This window comes from Polyodon spathula, chromosome 8 (assembly GCF_017654505.1).
Source record: "Polyodon spathula isolate WHYD16114869_AA chromosome 8, ASM1765450v1, whole genome shotgun sequence".
Taxonomy (NCBI): domain Eukaryota; kingdom Metazoa; phylum Chordata; class Actinopteri; order Acipenseriformes; family Polyodontidae; genus Polyodon; species Polyodon spathula.
The window spans coordinates 50,289,765-50,313,767 of record NC_054541.1 but is presented as its reverse complement, the minus strand read 5'-3'; the positions used below and the strand labels follow the sequence as shown (position 1 = coordinate 50,313,767).

Sequence of the window (24,003 nt, the reverse complement as noted above, 5' to 3'; positions counted from 1 at the left end):
AAGAGCAAGATGCCCTGAGTTCTCTCACATGCACAGTAAACAAATGCCCACCCATTGCCACGCTTGGTGTTGCAGACAAGCTGTGGAGATTACGAGCATGTCAGTGTGGTGTTCATAGCAGACAGTATATATACTGTATATATATATGTGTATAGCAGACAGTAGGGGTGTGCAGAGATGCCCTGAGATTACGAGCATGTCAGTGTGGTGTTCATAGCAGACAGTAAGGGTGTGCAGAGATGCCCTGAGATTACGAGCATATATATATAGCGTGTCAGTATATAGCAGACAGTAAGGGTGTGCAGAGATGCCCTGAGGTTACGAGCATGTCAGACAGTGGTGTTCATAGCAGATAGCAGTAAGGGGTGTGCAGAGATGCCCTGAGATTACGAGCATAGTATGGTGTTCATAGCAGACAGTAAGGGTGTGCACATAGGTTACCTGTCAGATATAGCTGGTGTATATAGCATATCTAGATGCCCTGAGATTACGAGCAAGTCAGTGTGGTGTTCATAGCAGACAGTAAAGGTGTGCAGAGATGCCCTGAGATTACGAGCAAGTCAGTGTGGTGTTCATAGCAGACAGTAAAGGTGCAGACAGTAGGGGTGTGCAGAGATGCCCTGAGATTACGAGCAAGTCAGTGTGGTGTTCATAGCAGACAGTAAAGGTATATATATATATCTATATATATATAGTCAGTGTGGTGTTCATAGCAGACAGTAAAGGTGTGCAGAGATGCCCTGAGATTACGAGCAAGTCAGTGTGGTGTTCATAGCAGACAGTAAAGGTGTGCAGAGATGCCCTGAGATTACGAGCAAGTCAGTGTGGTATTCATATATATAGTAGATATATATATAGAGATGCCCTGAGATATAAGCAAAGATAAATTGACAGAAAAGCTAGCAAGAGAAATAGTCCATTTGATCCTTATTGTTCTGAGGTAGTATCATTTACAGGCAAACGCGTTTAAAAAGATGACAAGGAGTTACAACCGGATTGAGAAGGCGCAGCCGGCCGGGTGCATCAGCCTACTGTGATACAGAATGGAAACTACAATGTCCGGGCACAATGAATGCAGCACAGAGAGACAGCACTACTTCAGCAGAAAGCTCCCAAAAACTGCAGATCAGGGCAGGCATTGTGCGCGTCCGTCTCGTTTTGTGACACGGTTTAGTTCGGAGCCCTGTCAGTCAGGGAATTTCACCGACTGCGCGTCATCGACAGCTTCTGATTGGCATTTGCCTGTTTAAAACCTTTCCAGTCTGCCTTGCCGACCAAAAGCACCCGTTTCTTTTTCCTTCTTTGTTTCTGTTTTTTTGTTTGTTTTTGTTTTTAATGTTTTTATCACATCAGTCGGGTTTGCTATCTGCCTCCGAAGTGAATGCGGTGCAGCTGAAACGAAAAGGCAAAACAGGTGAGACGACGTCATCATTTACATTGCAGCCCAGTTTGGGGAGATAGCTTTAAGGAGACAATACAATAGGCAGCATGCATGTAATATTCACATTGTTATTATTATTATTATTATTATATGACACGTCATTGTCATAAAGTTTGTTGTCATACCGATGGCTCTAATTCAGAATGTACATCTATGGTATGTTACTAATATATTTGTTACGAATGGGATCCAATGGGACCTCCGGTGTGATCGATGGTATTTTACAGGGCTCCTCCTTGGGACTTAATGTTGCAGGTTCATTTGCAACTGAAGCCATCTGTACTTTTGAAATAAGAACAAATTGGTAAGTGGCATTGCTGCAGAGGGTGTGTGTACTTCACATTGTAAGAAACTGCTTGTTCTTTTGTGGTGGAACTCGCAGAGGGTGTGTGTACTTCACACTGTAAGGAACTGCTTGTTCTTTTGTGGTGGAACTCGCAGAGGGTGTGTGTACTTCACACTGTAGAGGGTGTTGTTCTTTTGTGATGGAACTCGCAGAGGGTGTGTGTACTTCACACTGTAAGGAACTGCTTGTTCTTTTGTGGTGGAACTCGCAGAGGGTGTGTGTACTTCACACTGTAAGGAACTGCTTGTTCTTTTGTGATGGAACTCGCAGAGGGTGTGTGTACTTCACTCGCAGAGGGTGTGTGTACTTCACACTGTAAGGAACTGCTTGTTCTTTTGTGATGGAACTCGCTAGAACCCTTCTTTAGCACAAGTTGTTGAGCGCCTCGTGATCTGGTGGAGAATGGAAGCCCTGCTTGTGTGTATCATGCCCTCTCTACATGTGTCTGCACTGTGATGGCAGTACCATGGGCAGCCAGTGGGTCATTGTTCACATGACTGTCAATGAAGGAGAGTGTCAGTAGGAAGCAATAATACAGCATACAACTCAGAATTCCAGTTTTCAATTTTATAATAATTACTGTGGACCTTCAAACAAAGCTGTTTTACAAACCAATACATGTAATACAGGCACTGGTAGTGTAAGAAGACACGGCAAATTGGCAAAGAAAATCTTAGAGACATTAATCCATGGACGAGGCCTGGATCACTTCATTGAACATGACGTTTACATTACAGAAACACATGGCTGAATGCTGCAGATCACTTCACTTAGATTACAGAAACACATGACTGAATGCTGCAGATCATTTCACTTAGATTACAGAAACACATGGCTGAATGCTGCAGATCACTTAGATTACAGAAACACATGGCTGAATGCTGCAGATCATTTCACTTAGATTACAGAAACACATGGCTGAATGCTGCAGATCACTTCGCTTAGATTACAGAAACACATGGCTGAATGCTGCAGATCACTTAGATTACAGAAACACATGGCTGAATGCTGCAGATCATTTCACTTAGATTACAGAAACACATGGCTGAATGCTGCAGATCACTTAGATTACAGAAACACATGACTGAATGGTGCAGATCACTTCACTTAGATTACAGAAACACATGGCTGAATGCTGCAGATCACTTCACTTAGATTACAGAAACACATGGCTGAATGCTGCAGATCACTTAGATTACAGAAACACATGGCTGAATGCTGCAGATCATTTCACTTAGATTACAGAAACACATGGCTGAATGCTGCAGATCACTTAGATTACAGAAACACATGACTGAATGCTGCAGATCACTTCACTTAGATTACAGAAACACATGGCTGAATGCTGCAGATCACTTAGATTACAGAAACACATGGCTGAATGCTGCAGATCACTTAGATTACAGAAACACATGGCTGAATGCTGCAGATCACTTAGATTACAGAAACACATGGCTGAATGCTGCAGATCACTTAGATTACAGAAACACATGGCTGAATGCTGCAGATCACTTAGATTACAGAAACACATGGCTGAATGCTGCAGATCACTTAGATTACAGAAACACATGGCTGAATGCTGCAGATCACTTAGATTACAGAAACACATGGCTGAATGCTGCAGATCACTTCAGAGATTACAGAAACACATGGCTGAATGCTGCAGATCACTTAGATTACAGAAACACATGACTGAATGCTGCAGATCACTTAGATTACAGAAACACATGGCTGAATGCTGCAGATCACTTAGCTTATAGAAACACATGGCTGAATGCTGCAGATCATTTCACTTAGATTACAGAAACACATGGCTGAATGCTGCAGATCACTTAGATTACAGAAACACATGACTGAATGGTGCAGATCATTCACTTAGATTACAGAAACACATGGCTGAATGCTGCAGATCACTTAGATTACAGAAACACATGACTGAATGGTGCAGATCACTTCACTTAGATTACAGAAACACATGGCTGAATGCTGCAGATCACTTCACTTAGATTACAGAAACACATGGCTGAATGCTGCAGATCACTTAGATTACAGAAACACATGGCTGAATGCTGCAGATCACTTAGATTACAGAAACACATGGCTGAATGCTGCAGATCACTTAGATTACAGAAACACATGGCTGAATGCTGCAGATCACTTAGATTACAGAAACACATGGCTGAATGCTGCAGATCACTTCACTTAGATTACAGAAACACATGGCTGAATGCTGCAGATCACTTAGATTACAGAAACACATGGCTGAATGCTGCAGATCACTTAGATTACAGAAACACATGACTGAATGCTGCAGATCACTTCACTTAGATTACAGAAACACATGGCTGAATGCTGCAGATCACTTAGATTACAGAAACACATGGCTGAATGCTGCAGATCACTTAGATTACAGAAACACATGGCTGACTGCTGCAGATCACTTCACTTAGATTACAGAAACACATGGCTGAATGCTGCAGATCACTTCACTTAGATTACAGAAACACATGGCTGAATGCTGCAGATCACTTAGATTACAGAAACACATGACTGAATGCTGCAGATCACTTCACTTAGATTACAGAAACACATGGCTGAATGCTGCAGATCACTTAGATTACAGAAACACATGGCTGAATGCTGCAGATCACTTAGATTACAGAAACACATGGCTGAATGCTGCAGATCACTTAGATTACAGAAACACATGGCTGAATGCTGCAGATCACTTAGATTACAGAAACACATGGCTGAATGCTGCAGATCACTTAGATTACAGAAACACATGACTGAATGCTGCAGATCACTTAGATTACAGAAACACATGGCTGAATGCTGCAGATCACTTAGATTACAGAAACACATGGCTGAATGCTGCAGATCACTTCACTTAGATTACAGAAACACATGGCTGAATGCTGCAGATCACTTAGATTACAGAAACACATGACTGAATGCTGCAGATCACTTAGATTACAGAAACACATGGCTGAATGCTGCAGATCACTTAGATTACAGAAACACATGACTGAATGCTGCAGATCACTTCACTTAGATTACAGAAACACATGGCTGAATGCTGCAGATCACTTAGATTACAGAAACACATGGCTGAATGCTGCAGATCACTTAGATTACAGAAACACATGGCTGAATGCTGCAGATCACTTAGATTACAGAAACACATGGCTGAATGCTGCAGATCACTTCACTTAGATTACAGAAACACATGACTGAATGCTGCAGATCACTTAGATTACAGAAACACATGGCTGAATGCTGCAGATCACTTAGATTACAGAAACACATGGCTGAATGCTGCAGATCACTTAGATTACAGAAACACATGGCTGAATGCTGCAGATCACTTAGATTACAGAAACACATGGCTGAATGCTGCAGATCACTTAGATTACAGAAACACATGGCTGAATGCTGCAGATCACTTAGATTACAGAAACACATGGCTGAATGCTGCAGATCACTTAGATTACAGAAACACATGGCTGAATGCTGCAGATCACTTCACTTAGATTACAGAAACACATGACTGAATGCTGCAGATCACTTCACTTAGATTACAGAAACACATGGCTGAATGCTGCAGATCACTTAGATTACAGAAACACATGGCTGAATGCTGCAGATCACTTCACTTAGATTACAGAAACACATGGCTGAATGCTGCAGATCACTTAGATTACAGAAACACATGGCTGAATGCTGCAGATCACTTAGATTACAGAAACACATGGCTGAATGCTGCAGATCACTTCACTTAGATTACAGAAACACATGGCTGAGTGCTGCAGATCACTTAGATTACAGAAACACATGGCTGAATGCTGCAGATCACTTAGATTACAGAAACACATGGCTGAATGCTGCAGATCACTTCACTTAGATTACAGAAACACATGGCTGAATGCTGCAGATCACTTAGATTACAGAAACACATGGCTGAATGCTGCAGATCACTTAGATTACAGAAACACATGGCTGAATGCTGCAGATCACTTAGATTACAGAAACACATGGCTGAATGCTGCAGATCATTTCACTCCACCAGCATGGCTTGATCAGTGAGATGAGATGAGGTTAAAAGCTCTAAAACCATCAATGCAGACAAGCCCACCTCCTCTGCATAGCGGTTAAGGTGCTCACTTGTGCGTGGCTGCTGGTTCGTGCCCAGCCTGTATCCTGTTACACTAATGCTGTTCTATCGCTTGTAGTGTATTCAGTAATATTGGAGAGTGACACAGTGTGGAATAAAACTTGAGCATTTGTATAATTACTATATAAATATTTTTTATATTCATATAATGTTGTTATTTTAAACAGATTTTTGGCTCCAAGCCCTGTTTTATATGAAACACCTCTGCAGTGCACAAACGATTTAGAGCTCCCCATCTGGCATTTAACAGACCATGAATGAGCTTTTTATTTGTTCAGTGTCGTGGAAGATAGTCCTGGAGGATATCTGGAGCTGTCAATCAAGTGAAAAAAAATGTGTCAGGGTGTCAGGCAATCAGGGTAGCTCTGATTCAATGTGACTTGAGACTCCAAGGTGTTTCAATTGGGCATTTCAAATTGTGGAGCTGACATTCAAGATTGGGGGCTTTAAAAAAAATACTTCAGTAAAAACTCCTTTAGCATTGCTTTCACATACAGCATCAGCGTGGTGTGTGTGTGTTTTTTACTGTGCTGTAAGGATACCAACCTTCTGTTAAAAATACAAAGCAATACGTTGGAACCTACAGTACCTTTTGATGTGCTTCCAAGACAGGTTTTTATGCAGAGGAGGGAAGTCAGTTTGGCACTGAATCTTACAGCACCGAGCACCCACCAGATGATATCAACTGACAGCAGCAAACGCAATGAGAAGCACAGCAGAGGAAGGTGAATACATCAGGTGGCCCGTCTGCCCGGCCCTGCCTTTGATGGACCAGGTGTTGCTGATCCTCACATCTTGGCTCTTCTTCTCCCCCAGGTCACCCCTCCATCTGTGCCTCTGGTTTAGAAGTTCGGCTGCAACACGTTGATTAAGAGAGATCGCTGGGAGGTCTTAAAAGCTCCCGCCATTGGGTGATCCATCTGCCCTTTTTTATATAAATGCTAGAGAACAGTAGAATATGGAGTGTGTGTGTCTGTTCCCAGAGCAGCTTGTGTTGTCAGGATAGCTGTTAGCATGGTGATTACTCCTTCAAAGCAAAGCAGTGTAAACATTCGAATGAGTTTCAGTGTTATAAAAGGATACTGATAAAATGAGGATGTTCAGGCCTCTTATAAGAACATGACAAAACTTGAAACAAGGTGTTTTAGCCCATCTGTAGTATGCTTTTCCAGTTCCTAGTAGCTGATTGATCTTAAAATGTTGTCAAGTCTGGTCTTTCAGGATCCCAGTGATTTAACATTAACCACATGGCTTGCTAACCTGTTCCATCCCCTCACCACTCTCTGGATACAGAAGAGTCTCCTACCTCTGTCACTTTTATTCTCATCCACTTCAGAGGGTAACCATGACATCAATCGACTCCTGGGAGCCAGCCAGCTTAGAGGAGCCGAATGGCTTCCTCTCGTTCAGAAATGCTCTTATGTTCTTCTGTTCTTCTGTGTAAAGACATCCTTTTCAAACTGATCTTCTCAGCCTCCACATGGAGAGCCAGGCTCTCATAATAGCTGCTGTGCTGAGCTGCTCTTTGGAACAGTGGCTATGTTAATGAAATGGGCTGTGAGAGGAGTCTCCACTAGACATTCCAGGGCTGGTTTACTGCTGGCAGGACCTGATTTTTGGTCATGCTGTGTCAAGTGATTTCAGTGTTGATCAACTGAATTTCTTACTAAAGGGTTTTAGTTTTCTGTAAGGCTGTAGGGCTTTTTTATATATGTACATAGAAACAGCAAGAGACCTGTAAATGTGACTTCCAAATTCCACCTATTGTTGGTCACCAGGGAGACAACAGTGGATGAATCCAGAAAACAAAACCTCCAGCCCTCCCAAAGCTCTCAGGAGCGGACAGTCGGGTGAATTGGGCATTTCAAATAGAAAACAATTTATAAAAAAAATAACCTCTTCTCAATTGGTTAAAAAAAAAAAAAAACATTACTGTTAGGTCTGCTACAGTTCAACACATGAGAGCTGACAATGAAGCAGGGCGAACATGAGAACCGCTGCCAGCATCTACACCACAGATAAAAACTCCTCGCTATCTCTCTATCTGCAAGCACAGCGCAGGGCAGTGATAAGGGGAGCAGCCCCGCCAGAGAGACTAAGTGACATTGCAGGGCTCCCTTGTAAAAGCTTACTGCGGAGCAGAATGGTAAAAAGGACAGCGAAGCACAGTAAAGCATAGACATTGAGAGGAAAGAAAACAGGGTACAGCAGAGAAAAACAAAGAACTGCAGAATGACCAAGCAAATCCTCCACCCTTATAAGAGTGCACCCTAGCAGAGTTGCAATAAAGCAGTGTAAAGCACAGAGGGGAGCAGTGTATATATATATATATATATGGGGATCTTGACTTCAGTTGGGATTTACAGCGGTGGTGTGTATAAAGCAGCGCACTAATCACACCAGCACCAAGCAGTCAGAGCGTTTGTTTACGTCGCAGCCGCTCAACACTGTGGACAGACAGCGAGTTGTTTGTGGTTGCTTGCGGGTCGCCAGGAGTTACAGATCAGTCTGAAAAGCAGGGACTGGTTCCCAAGCAATGGGCCACACCTTGTTATCAAAATGCTATCATTATCAAACACAAGCTAGCAGCAAGCAACAGGTAACAAGCCAGCTGCTGCCGCGTCGGGAGGCAGGGAGGTCGGGCAGGTTGGTAAACAAACCAGAGGTTGCTGGTTCTTTGCATGTGTTGTGAAGTTTGAATACAGCTAACCTCAACCTGAGTCGTTATCAACCCTTCAGCACAGTACTGCACTGCATCCTCCTTCAGCACAGGACTGCACTGCATCCTCCTTCAGCACAGGACTGCACTGCATCCTCCTTCAGCACAGGACTGCACTGCATCCTCCTCCAGCACAGGACTGCACTGCATCCTCCTTCCAACACAGGACTGCACTGCATCCTCCTTCAGCACAGGACTGCACTGCATCCTCCTCCAGCACAGGACTGCACTGCATCCTCCTTCAGCACAGGACTGCACTGCATCCTCCTCCAGCACAGGACTGCACTGCATCCTCCTTCAGCACAGGACTGCACTGCATCCTCCTGCATCCTCCTTCAGCACAGGACTGCACTGCATCCTCCTTCAGCACAGGACTGCACTGCATCCTCCTCCAACACAGGACTGCACTGCATCCTCCTCCAACACAGGACTGCACTGCATCCTCCTTCCAACACAGGACTGCACTGCATCCTCCTTCCAACACAGGACTGCACTGCATCCTCCTCCAGCACAGGACTGCACTGCATCCTCCTCCAACACAGGACTGCACTGCATCCTCCTCCACTGCATCACAGGACTGCACTGCATCCTCCTTGCACTGCATCCTCCTTCAGGACTGCACTGCATCCTCCTCCAGCACAGGACTGCACTGCATCCTCCTCCAGCACAGGACTGCACTGCATCCTCCTCACTGCATCCTTCTTCAGCACAGGACTGCACTGCATCCTCCTTCAGCACAGGACTGCACTGCATCCTCCTTCAACACAGGACTGCACTGCATCCTCCTCCAGCACAGGACTGCACTGCATCCTCCTCCAGCACAGGACTGCACTGCATCCTCCTCCAACACAGGAGCACAGGACTGCACTGCATCCTCCTCCAACACAGGACTGCACTGCATCCTCCTCCAACACAGGACTGCACTGCATCCTCCTTCAGCACAGGACTGCACTGCATCCTCCTTCAGCACAGGACTGCACTGCATCCTCCTTCAACACAGGACTGCACTGCATCCTCCTCCAGCACAGGTCTGCACTGCATCCTCCTCCAGCACAGGACTGCACTGCATCCTCCTTCAGCACAGGACTGCAGCACAGGACTGCACTGCATCCTCCTTCAGCACAGGACTGCACTGCATCCTCCTCCAGCACAGGACTGCACTGCATCCTCCTCCAGCACAGGACTGCACTGCATCCTCCTTCAGCACAGGACTGCACTGCATCCTCCTCCACAGGACTGCACTGCATCCTCCTCCAGCACAGGACTGCACTGCATCCTCCTCCAGCACAGGACTGCACTGCATCCTCCTCCAGCACAGGACTGCACTGCATCCTCCTCCAGCACAGGACTGCACTGCATCCTCCTTCAGCACAGTGCATCCTCCTTCAGCACAGGACTGCACTGCATCCTCCTCCAGCACAGGACTGCACTGCATCCTCCTTCAACACAGGACTGCACTGCATCCTCCTCCAACACAGGACTGCACTGCATCCTCCTCCAACACAGGACTGCACTGCATCCTCCTCCAACACAGGACTGCACTGCATCCTCCTCCAACACAGGACTGCACTGCATCCTCCTCCAACACAGGACTGCACTGCATCCTCCTTCAACACAGGACTGCACTGCATCCTCCTTCAACACAGGACTGCACTGCATCCTCCTTCAGCACAGGACTGCACTGCATCCTCCTCCTTCAGCACAGGACTGCACTGCATCCTCCTTCAACACAGGACTGCACTGCATCCTCCTTCAACACAGGACTGCACTGCATCCTCCTTTAGCACAGGACTGCACTGCATCCTCCTCCAGCACAGGACTGCACTGCATCCTCCTTCAACACAGGACTGCACTGCATCCTCCTCCAACACAGGACTGCTGCACAGCACAGGACTGCACTGCATCCTCCTCCAACACAGGACTGCACTGCATCCTCCTCCAACACACACTGCACTGCATCCTCCTTCAACACAGCACTGCATCCTCCTCCAGCACAGGACTGCACTGCATCCTCCTTCAGCACAGGACTGCACTGCATCCTGCATCCTCCTCCAGCACAGGACTGCACTGCATCCTCCTTCAGCACAGGACTGCACTGCATCCTCCTTCAGCACAGGACTGCACTGCATCCTCCTTCAGCACAGGACTGCACTGCATCCTCCTTCAACACAGGACTGCACTGCATCCTCCTTCAACACAGGACTGCACTGCATCCTCCTCCAGCACAGGACTGCACTGCATCCTCCTTCAACACAGGACTGCACTGCATCCTCCTCCAGCACAGGACTGCACTGCATCCTCCTCCAACACAGGACTGCACTGCATCCTCCTTCAGCACAGGACTGCACTGCATCCTCCTCCAGCACAGGACTGCACTGCATCCTCCTTCAGCACAGGACTGCACTGCATCCTCCTTCAACACAGGTCTGCACTCCTCCAGCACAGACAGGTCTGCACTGCATCCTCCTTCAGCACAGGACTGCATCTGCACAGGACTGCACTCCTCCTCCAGCACAGGACTGCACTGCATCCTCCTCCAGCACAGGACTGCACTGCATCCTCCTTCAGCACAGGACTGCACTGCATCCTCCTTCAGCACAGGACTGCACTGCATCCTCCTTCAGCACAGGACTGCACTGCATCCTCCTCCAGCACAGGACTGCACTGCATCCTCCTTCAGCACAGGACTGCACTGCATCCTCCTCCAGCACAGGACTGCACTGCATCCTCCTCCAACACAGGACTGCACTGCATCCTCCTTCAACACAGGACTGCACTGCATCCTCCTCCAGCACAGGACTGCACTGCATCCTCCTCCAACACAGGACTGCACTGCATCCTCCTCCAGCACAGGACTGCACTGCATCCTCCTTCAGCACAGGACTGCACTGCACACAGGACTGCACTGCATCCTCCTCCACAGCACAGGACTGCACTGCATCCTCCTCCAGCACAGGCACTGCATCCTCCTCCAGCATCCTCCTCCAGCACAGGACTGCGCTGCATCCTCCTCCAACACAGGACTGCACTGCATCCTCCTTCAACACAGGACTGCACTGCATCCTCCTCCAAGCATCCTCCTCCAACACAGGACTGCACTGCATCCTCCTCCAGGTGCACTGCATCCTCCTTCCAACCTCCTCCAACACAGGACTGCACTGCATCAGGTATGCACCCCCAGGGTGGGGTTGTAAAAGCTCTCCATTAATCTACTAAACAGGCTGTGCCCAACAAATAATTAACAGCTGTGATTAATAACAAATATAATTCCATAACACTGCAGCAGGGTGCTGAGAGACCAAAACATCAGAACAGAAGACAATAAAACACATCGCGGCTGTTTAAAAAACATCAGAACAGAGGACAACAAAACACATCGCGGCTGTTTAAAAAACATCAGAACAGAGGACAACAAAACACATCGCGGCTGTTTAAAAAACATCAGAACAGAGGACAACAAAACACATCGCGGCTGTTTAAAAAACATCCAGCTCGACAGCCTTCTTAATGATAACATCACTTCAGCTCTGCATTTCCTTCTCAGCTTCATTAATCACGCAGGAGAAGCACCTCTTCATGCTGTATTTTGAGCATTCAGGATTCTAATCAACCGAACATTTCAGAGGAGCAGCACTCCGAGGAGAACGAGACAGTAACGACATCAAAAGATCTGTGAAAAAAAGGATTTTCACAACTTGAAACTGTAAACAGTGAGCAACACAATCCGCTTGAATCGAAAGCTTGACTTAAAAGTATAGGCTGTCTGAACCAGGCACCTGAGTAGGGTGCAAGTCCTATACACACCAGCGTTTTTATTGGATACCACTTTGTAGAAATTTCATCTCACAGCACACACCTCCAGGGTACAGAGGCTGGATCGGTTCACAGTATCCACACATGCTTCCTCACCTCCAGGGTACAGAGGCTGGATCGGTTCACAGTATCCACACATGCTTCCTCACCTCCAGGGTACAGAGGCTGGATCGGTTCACAGTATCCCCACATGCTTCCTCACCTCCAGGGTACAGAGGCTGGATCGGTTCACAGTATCCACACATGCTTCCTCACCTCCAGGGTACAGGGGCTGGATCGGTTCACAGTATCCACACATGCTTCCTCACCTCCAGGGTACAGAGGCTGGATCGGTTCACAGTATCCACACATGCTTCCTCACCTCCAGGGTACAGGGGCTGGATCGGTTCACAGTATCCACACATGCTTCCTCACCTCCAGGGTACAGAGGCTGGATCGGTTCACAGTATCCACACATGCTTCCTCACCTCCAGGGTACAGGGGCTGGATCGGTTCACAGTATCCACACATGCTTCCTCACCTCCAGGGTACAGAGGCTGGATCGGTTCACAGTATCCACACATGCTTCCTCACCTCCAGGGTACAGAGGCTGGATCGGTTCACAGTATCCCCACATGCTTCCTCACCTCCAGGGTACAGAGGCTGGATCGGTTCACAGTATCCACACATGCTTCCTCACCTCCAGGGTACAGGGGCTGGATCGGTTCACAGTATCCACACATGCATGCTTCCTCACCTCCAGGGTACAGAGGCTGGATCGGTTCACAGTATCCACATGTTCCTCACCTCCAGGGTACAGAGGCTGGATCGGTTCACAGTATCCACACATGCTTCCTCACCTCCAGGGTACAGAGGCTGGATCGGTTCACAGTATCCACACATGCTTCCTCACCTCCAGGGTACAGAGGCTGGATCGGTTCACATTATCCACACATGCTTCCTCACCTCCAGGGTACAGAGGCTGGATCGGTTCACAGTATCCACACATGCTTCCTCACCTCCAGGGTACAGAGGCTGGATCGGTTCACAGTATCCACACATGCTTCCTCACCTCCAGGGTACAGGGGCTGGATCGGTTCACAGTATCCACACATGCTTCCTCACCTCCAGGGTACAGGGGCTGGATCGGTTCACAGTATCCACACATGCTTCCTCACCTCCAGGGTACAGGGGCTGGATCGGTTCACAGTATCCACACATGCTTCCTCACCTCCAGGGTACAGGGGCTGGATCGGTTCACAGTATCCACACATGCTTCCTCACCTCCAGGGTACAGGGGCTGGATCGGTTCACAGTATCCACACATGCTTCCTCACCTCCAGGGTACAGAGGCTGGATCGGTTCACAGTATCCACACATGCTTCCTCACCTCCAGGGTACAGGGGCTGGATCGGTTCACAGTATCCACACATGCTTCCTCACCTCCAGGGTACAGGGGCTGGATCGGTTCACAGTATCCACACATGCTTCCTCACCTCCAGGGTACAGGGGCTGGATCGGTTCACAGTATCCACACATGCTTCCTCACCTCCAGGGTACAGGGGCTGGATCGGTTCACAGTATCCACACATGCTTCCTCACCTCCAGGGTACAGGGGCTGGATCGGTTCACAGTATCCACACATGCTTCCTCACCTCCAGGGTACAGAGGCTGGATCGGTTCACAGTATCCACACATGCTTCCTCACCTCCAGGGTACAGGGGCTGGATTGGTGCCACTGAACATGAACAAGGCATTCTTTAGCCAGGCAAACTCTAGAAAGGAATAAGTGCCCTAACAAGAGAGAGACTTGGTTTCTTTGTTGCTTTATGTTGCAATTCCCGGCATCAGACTACTGGCCTCATTCACATTTTACCGAAATATTTAAAAGAAGCTAAACTTTCCAACAAAGCAGCAGCGCTGGTACAAATGTTACTCGGAAATGCTTCGATTGAGTTCATTTGGTAATAATGTTCACAGCCGTTCATGTAACAGACTGTATCAGAAAGATTTCATGCAAAAGAGCGCAATGTATCCACGTGGGGTCCCTGAGTGGTTGGCCTGGTAAAAGCACGGCCGGGTGATGTGCAGGGTGAGTCATACAATCGGGGAAGCGGGTTACCGAGGCAAAACCATCAGAGACTGTTTCTCCTCATCACGCTACAGTGGACCCGACCAGCCAAGTGCCCAGTGAGCTCAAGCAGACAAGTTCCTGGGTGTAAAGTGGCAGCTGGTTTGGTTGTGGGATCGGAGGACGCTCCCTGAACCTTCACTTCTCCTAAGCTGTGTGGGGAATTGCTGCTGTGAGGGAAATAATTGGACATTCTAAATTATTTTCACTCTGCAGGCCCCCGGCCAGACTACAGGGGTCGCTGGTGCGCGGTGAGCCGAGGACACCCTGGCCCACCTAAGACCCCGCCACCAGCGGCACTTGGCCAATTGTGTGCCGCCCCCTGAGAGCTCCCATCCACAGCCGGCAGTGGAATAGCCTGGACTGGAATCGCCGATCTCCAGGCTATGGGCAGATCCTGCACTTACTCGGGAGACAAGAAAGGACTAGCAAACAGGTGTATAAATGCATAATATTAAAAAAATGAAGTCAAGGAAAAACCTGAAAAACAAAAACGAGAGGCAGAGAGACAGACTAGCAGCTTACACAGCTTAGCAGACTGTATCCGTTTTTAACATCCTCGCTCTTTCACTAGTACTAAGGGGTTAGTGCTGCCGAGGCTGTTCCCATTGCAAAACTGATAAAGAATTCTATTATAATCCTGTATAATTTAAACAGCAGACACTCTCTCCCCCTCTCCGTCTCTCTCTCTCTCTCTCTCTCTCTCACTCTCGCTAATGCAACTCTATTGTTTAAGGTAAGGGCCGGTGAAGGGGGGTGAAGGTTAGCCCAAAGCAACTCATTTATATGGTAATATGAATTAATTACGAGTGCTCAGGTCTGCAGGGACTGGCAGATGTACTTGACTGTTATCAAGTGATTATTTCCCGCCTGTTACTCTCCAGGTGACAGGTGCCTTGCTGCACGGCAACAGCAAAGCTCTTTAGCCCAATGTTAAACACCAATGAAACAGCATAAGTGGTTCTGAGAGTGCCAGCAATAGACAAAAATTCAGAGTGGTTCTGAGAGTGCCAGCAATAGACAAAAATTCAGAGTGGTTCTGAGAGTGCCAGCAATAGACAAAAATTCAGAGTGGTTCTGAGAGTGCCAGCAATAGACAAAAATTCAGAGTGGCTCTGAGAGTGCCAGCAATAGACAAAAATTCAGAGTGGTTCTGAGAGTGCCAGCAATAGACAAAAATTCAGAGTGGCTCTGAGAGTGCCAGCAATAGACAAAAATTCAGAGTGGCTCTGAGAGTGCCAGCAATAGACAAAAATTCAGAGTGGTTCTGAGAGTGCCAGCAATAGACAAAAATTCAGAGTGGCTCTGAGAGTGCCAGCAATAGACAAAAATTCAGAGTGGTTCTGAGAGTGCCAGCAATAGACAAAAATTCAGAGTGGTTCTGAGAGTGCCAGCAATAGACAAAAATTCAGAGTGGTTCTGAGAGTGCCAGCAATAGACAAAAATTCAGAGTGGTTCTGAGAGTGCCAGCAATAGACAAAAATTCAGAGTGGTTCTGAGAGTGCCAGTATATATATATATAATTAGGGCTGTCACTGGATGAAAAATTTTGATCGGTTAATTTATGGGCATTAGTTATTAATTTGTGCGAAATTTTTAATAAATGTAACAATCTTATAGCGGCTGTCCTGCATAGAAGTACTTAAAAAATCAATAAACTGAAAAAAAATAAGCCCAATGAAAATTTGGGCTTTTTAAAACCATTTACCATAAAACCAATACCCTAATAAAACAGATTTAGGGACCTGGTAACTCAGTCACACAAACCTCAAGGGCCAGAGAAGCACAGGTACACGTACTGTTTAACTACTCTGGGGTCACCCCTGAACAGCAAAATTATTAGCAATGCACAAACATGGAAACAAAAAACCCTCTGTGGTTTATAACTAAATCAGCAGTTTAGTATGTTGGTCAGGATAAATGCGGCTGCTGGATTTTACCACCGCTGGTTACAGAGCACACGAGTAACTCTACAGACACATGTTTGGCAATCATTTAAATCAACATAGATAAACATTCCAGTTCCACATATGTATATACCCCTATCCACTCCCCTGCCCCTCTTCTCTTTTGATCGGTTAATTTATGGGCATTAGTTAATTAATTTGTAGATTTATCCACGAGCTGAGAGATGGATTAGGGGACTTCTGTGTTACACGCAGTGTGTGTTGAGGAGGTAGGTCCAGGGCAGAGAAGCCAGAGGTACAGTGACTGTGAGACTACTCAGAGGGGGACCCATGAACAGCAGTTTAGATTAGCAAGCACTGACACGGAAAGGAAAAAACCTCACATCCCATCCCCCATCTCCTCTCCCCTCTCCCCACACAATCTCTTCACCTCTCCTCCACTCCCCCGCTCCTTCTCCTCTCCCCTCCCTCTATCCTCTCCTCTCCCTTCCAACTGCTCTCTCTCCCCTCCTCTCCCTCTGTGGTTTATAACTACACCCACTCTCCTCTCCGCTCTCCTCTCCTCCACCCCATCTCCTATCCATACATAAACACTCCAGTCCTCCAAATAACGAAGAGAGAGGAGAAAAGGGGGACCCCAATCTCTCTTTCTGTCCTCCATCCCCCTTCTCTTCCCAGTCTCCTGAGAGGAGAGGAGAGACAGGGGATATAGGGGTGGGGGGGCTTATTCTCCTCCCCTCTCTCCCACCGGGAGGTCTCTAGGCTCACGATAGGACAGGAGGAGAGAGGGCCAGCCCTCTGTCCCTCCTGCCCTCCCTCCCCCACTCCCTCTCCATGGACAGGATGGTGGGGGGGGACCTCTCCCCTCTCCTCCCTCTCCTCTCCCCCGCTCCCTCTCCTCTCCTCCGCCCCCTTTCCTCTCCTGTCTTCCCCTCCCTCGCTCCCTTGCCTCTCCTCTCCTCTCCCCTCCTACCCCCCTCTCCTCTTCTCGCCTCTCCTCTCCCCTATCTCTCCTTTCCCTCCTGACTGAGCAGGTGTAGTTTACAGGGAGTTAAATTAATCTCCATTACTGCAGTTAATAAAGTCTCCATGTCCCACAAGTGAAAATAAGTCTTAAAAAAACGGTAGACCTGGACTGCATGCTCCATACTAATTAGACGGGCAATCCAAAAGATTGCTCTCCAGGCCTTTGAAGCTCCACTTATCAACTGCATGCAAACACAGAGTGTGAAGCAAGGAGCCTCGGTGAGTGCACCTACCTCATGTGCAATGCTAATGTGTGGATCTGTTACACAGAGGCTTTGACGAGTCCTATTAGACTCCTTTCTCTGCGCTACCAAGTGTTGGAAAACATGGATTGAGAATTGATTAGCAGTTTGCTACGCTTGTGGACTGGCAGAGCTATACTGGTGTTCTTTTCTGAAAAGAGACTAATATTGCGGATAGCAGACTGTTTGGTTCAAATTGCATGTACTGCTAACAATTGATAGAGACATTGCGTCTACAAGCTTCTTACCAGCATTGACTGCAAGCTAACAATGCTGTGGGCCAGAAGGGAACAGGCTCTAAGACTTTGGAATGCAAAGCATAAAGGAGCTAAAAGGCTCCCAGGGACTGGCGTTGGACCCAGAGGTTCTCAGAGAGATCGATGGACCTTTTGTCTCCAGGAGTGTGAAGAATGCACTGAGTTCAGAGGTTGTCACACTAGACTACACACACAGACACACACACATTAACACTCACACAATAAATTAAATTACCTTGACCATTGGTTAATGTCAGAGAAAGAGGAGGTGGACCATCTATACAGAAGGGTATTTAATGTCATGCAAACATTGTAATGATGAGTATTCTGTTTGTCCTGTACCTGGGACCAGACTCCCTGCATATTTCAATAAACCTGGCAACTGATTGAAGAAAAGGACTTGAATCTACTTGCTCACCATCTATTTTTTGTAAGTTACTTCACCAAGCCTTGCATGAACCAGTGTCATTCAATAAAGATTTGAGAAAGGGACCGCAGGGTAAGGTATCAGCGCTGAGCACTTTAAACTACAGCGATGCTGGAGCTGAGGGAGAGTAACCAGCACTGCTGCACGCTATCCATTCATTTAAATACATGTTTACTGAAGTTTTTAAAAGAGCTGTATGATGCAAGCTTGTTGATACAGGGTAGGGGTCTGTATGATGCAAGCTTGTACAGACCCACGTAACACAGCTGAGATGCTGGAGCAGCAGCTCGTATTCAGCACTATGTCTTCTCTCCTCTAGATGCAGTGAGTCATGAATAGGGGTGTGGTGATACCCAAATGTCACAATATGATAAGCATTTAAGTACTGCGATGTACGGGTAGTGATATGATATGCATTGTGATGTACGGGTAGTGATATGATATGCATTGTGATGTACGGGTAGTGATATGATATGCATTGTGATGTACGGGTAGTGATATGATATGCATTGTGATGTACGGGTAGTGATATGATATGCATTGTGATGTACGGGTAGTGATATGATATGCATTGTGATGTACGGGTAGTGATATGATATGCATTGTGATGTACGGGTAGTGATATGATATGCATTGTGATGTACGGGTAGTGATATGATATGCATTGTGATGTACGGGTAGTGATATGATATGCATTGTGATGTACGGGTAGTGATATGATATGCATTGTGATGTACGGGTAGTGATATGATATGCATTGTGATGTACGGGTAGTGATATGATATGCATTGTGATGTACGGGTAGTGATATGATATGCATTGTGATGTACGGGTAGTGATATGATATGCATTGTGATGTACGGGTAGTGATATGATATGCATTGTGATGTACGGGTAGTGATATGATATGCATTGTGATGTACGGGTAGTGATATGATATGCATTGTGATGTACGGGTAGTGATATGATATGCATTGTGATGTACGGGTAGTGATATGATATGCATTGTGATGTACGGGTAGTGATATGATATGCATTGTGATGTACGGGTAGTGATATGATATGCATTGTGATGTACGGGTAGTGATATGATATGCATTGCGATATATGGGTAGTGATATGATATGCATTGTGATGTATAGGTAGTGATATGATATAAGAACATAAGAACATAAGAACGTTTACAAACGAGAGGAGGCCATTCGGCCCATCTTGCTTGTTTGGTTGTTAGTAGCTTATTGATCCCAGAATCTCATCAAGCAGCTTCTTGAAGGATCCCAAGGTGTCAGCTTCAACAACATTACTGGGGAGTTGATTCCAGACCCTCACGATTCTCTGTGTAAAAAAGTGCCTCCTATTTTCTGTTCTGAATGCTCCTTTGTCTAATCTCCATTTGTGACCCCTAGTCCTTGTTTTGTTTCAGATCCAAAAAGTCCCTTGGACATTGTCAATGCCTTTTAGAAATTTGAATGCTTGAATTAGGTCGCCACGTAGTCTTCTTTGTTCTAGATTGAATTCTTTTAGCCTGTCTGCATATGACAGCCTTTTAAACCGAGAATAATTCTGGTTGCTCTTCTTTGCACTCTTTCTAGAGCAGCAATATCTTTTTTATAGCGAGGTGACCAGAACTGAACACATTATTCAAGATGAGGTCTTACTAATGCATTGTACAGTTTTAACATTACTTCCCTTGATTTAAATTCAACACTTTTCACCATATATCCAAGTGTCCTGTTGGCCTTTTTTAACATAAACTCCTAGGTCACTCTCCTCTCTGTGATGTTTATAAATTTTTCCTAGGTCTTTTTCATAGAGTCCTTCTCCAATTTCAGTATCTCCCATATGATATTTATAATGCACATTTTTATTTCCTGCGTGCAGTACCTTACACTTTTCTCTATTAAATGTCATTTGCCATGTGTCTGCCCAGTTCTGAATCTTGTCTAGATCATTTTGAATGACCTTTGCTGCTGCAACAGTGTTTGCCACTCCTCCTATTTTTGTGTCATCTGCACATTTAACAAGTTTGCTTACTATACCAGAATCTAAATCATTAATGTAGATTAGGAATAGCAGAGGACCTAATACTGATCCCTGTGGTACTCCACTGGTTTCCACACTCCATTCTGAGGTTCTTAATCTTTTATGCGGGACTTTGTCAAAAGCTTTCTGGAAATCTAAATAAACCATGTCATATGCTTTGCAATTATCCATTATCGATGTTGCATCCTCAAAAAAATCAAGCAGGTTAGTTAGACACAATCTCCCTTTCCTAAAACCATGCTAACTGTCTCCCAGGATACTGTTACCATATAGGTAATTTTCCATTTTGGATCTTATTATAGTTTCCATAAGTTTGCATATAATTGAAGTCAGGCTTACTGGTCTGTAGTTACCTGGTTCAGTTTTGTTTCCCTTTTTGTGGATCAGTATTACGTTTGCAATTTTCCAGTCTGTCAGTACCACCCCTGTGTCAAGAGACTGCTGCATGATCTTGGTTAGCGGTTTGTAAATAACTTCTTTCATTTCTTTGAGTACTACTGGGAGGATCTCATCCGGCCCAGGGGATTTGTTTATTTTAAGAGCTCCTAGTCCCTTTAACACTTCTGCCTCAGTAATGTTAAAGTTATTTAAAACTGGGTAATAACATGTAGAAACTTGTGAAAAGTAATCATTTAATATATTTGCTATTTTTTTTTTTCTTCTATGGTTTTGCCATTTGTACCTTTTAGACATTTAATCTCCTCTTTGAATGTTTGCTTGCTGTTGTAATATTGGAAAAACATTCTGGAATTGGTTTTAGCTCCCTTAGCAATGTTCATTTCTATTTCTCTCTTGGCCTTTCTAACTTCCTTTTTGACTTGCATTTGCAGTTCCGTGTACTCTTTCTGTGTACTTTGTTTTTGATCCCTTTTTAACTCTTTATAAAATGCCCTTTTTCGCTGAATATTTTTTTAATTGATCTATTAAACCGTTTTATCAATTTGGTTTTACATTTAGATTTGCCTACTTTAGGGATGTAATTGTTTTGCGCCTCTAGTACTACATTTACATCACAATGCATATCATATCACTACCCGTACATCACAATGCATATCATATCACTACCCGTACATCACAATGCATATCATATCACTACCCGTACATCACAATGCATATCATATCACTACCCGTACATCACAATGCATATCATATCACTACCCGTACATCACAATGCATATCATATCACTACCCGTACATCACAATGCATATCATATCACTACCCGTACATCACAATGCACATCATATCACTACCCGTACATCACAATGCATATCATATCACTACCCGTACATCACAATGCATATCATATCACTACCCGTACATCACAATGCACATCATATCACTACCCGTACATCACAATGCATATCATATCACTACCCGTACATCACAATGCACATCATATCACTACCCGTACATCACAATGCATATCATATCACTACCCGTACATCACAATGCATATCATATCACTACCCGTACATCACAATGCATATCATATCACTACCCGTACATCACAATGCATATCATATCACTACCGTACATCACAATGCATATCATATCACCACCCGTACATCACAATGCATATCATATCACTACCCGTACATCACAATGCATATCATATCACTACCGTACATCACAATGCATATCATATCACTACCCGTACATCACAATGCATATCATATCACTACCCGTACATCACAATGCATATCATATCACTACCCGTACATCACAATGCATATCATATCACTACCCGTACATCACAATGCATATCATATCACTACCCGTACATCACAATGCATATCATATCACTACCCGTACATCACAATGCATATCATATCACTACCCGTACATCACAATGCATATCATATCACTACCCGTACATCACAATGCATATCATATCACTACCCGTACATCACAATGCATATCATATCACTACCCGTACATCACAATGCATATCATATCACTACCCGTACATCACAATGCATATCATATCACTACCCGTACATCACAATGCATATCATATCACTACCCGTACATCACAATGCACATCATATCACTACCCGTACATCACAATGCACATCATATCATAAGAACATAAGAACATAAGAAAGTTTACAAACGAGAGGAGGCCATTCGGCCCATCTTGCTCGTTTGGTTGTTAGTAGCTTATTGATCCCAAAATCTCATCAAGCAGCTTCTTGAAGGATCCCAGGGTGTCAGCTTCAACAACATTACTGGGGAGTTGATTCCAGACCCTCACAATTCTCTGTGTAAAAAAGTGTCTCCTATTTTCTGTTCTGAATGCCCCTTTTTCTAAACTCCATTTGTGACCCCTGGTCCTTGTTTCTTTCTTCAGGCTGAAAAAGTCCCTTGCGTCGACACTGTCAATACCTTTTAGAATTTTGAATGCTTGAATTAGGTCGCCACGTAGTCTTCTTTGTTCAAGACTGAACAGATTCAATTCTTTTAGCCTGTCTGCATATGACATGCCTTTTAAGCCCGGAATAATTCTGGTCGCTCTTCTTTGCACTCTTTCTAGAGCAGCAATATCTTTTTTATAGCGAGGTGACCAGAACTGCACACAATATTCAAGATGAGGTCTTACAAGTGCATTGTACAGTTTTAACATTACTTCCCTTGATTTAAATTCAACACTTTTCACAATGTATCCGAGCATCTTGTTAGCCTTTTTTATAGCTTCCCCACATTGCCTAGATGAAGACATTTCTGAGTCAACAAAAACTCCTAGGTCTTTTTCATAGATTCCTTCTCCAATTTCAATATCTCCCATATGATATTTATAATGTACATTTTTATTTCCTGCGTGCAGTACCTTACACTTTTCTCTATTAAATGTCATTTGCCATGTGTCTGCCCAGTTCTGAATCTTGTCTAGATCATTTTGAATGACCTTTGCTGCTGCAACAGTGTTTGCCACTCCTCCTACTTTTGTGTCGTCTGCAAATTTAACAAGTTTGCTTACTATACCAGAATCTAAATCATTAATGTAGATTAGGAATAGCAGAGGACCTAATACTGATCCCTGTGGTACACCGCTGGTTACCACACTCCATTCTGAGGTTTTTCCTCTAATCAGTACTTTCTGTTTTCTACATGTTAACCACTCCCTAATCCATGTACATGTGTTTCCTTGAATCCCAACTGCGTTCAGTTTGAGAATTAATCTTTTGTGCGGGACTTTGTCAAAAGCTTTCTGGAAATCTAAATAAACCATGTCATGTGCTTTGCAATTATCCATTATCGATGTTGTTCCCTTTCCTAAAACCATGTTGACTGTCTCCCAGTACCCTGTTACCATATAGGTAATTTTCCATTTTGGATCTTATTATAGTTTCCATAAGTTTGCATATAATAGAAGTCAGGCTTACTGGTCTGTAGTTACCTGGTTCAGTTTTGTTTCCCTTTTTGTGGATCGGTATTACGTTTGCAATTTTCCAGTCTGTCGCTACCACCCCTGTGTCAAGAGACTGCTGCATGATCTT

The 24,003-nt window shown here is 45.2% G+C and overlaps 1 protein-coding gene across 1 annotated transcript in view; it reads left to right on the top strand.

Annotated features, from left to right (window-relative positions):
* Positions 1-974: 974 nt before the first annotated feature.
* Positions 975-24,003, top strand: part of LOC121319157 — a 57,971-nt gene continuing 34,942 nt past the window's right edge. Inside the window, exons 1-2 of the mRNA XM_041256336.1 lie at positions 975-1,033; positions 1,262-1,414. Coding sequence (XP_041112270.1) covers positions 975-1,033; positions 1,262-1,414 — 212 coding nt within the window. The remainder of the gene's footprint in view (positions 1,034-1,261; positions 1,415-24,003) is intronic.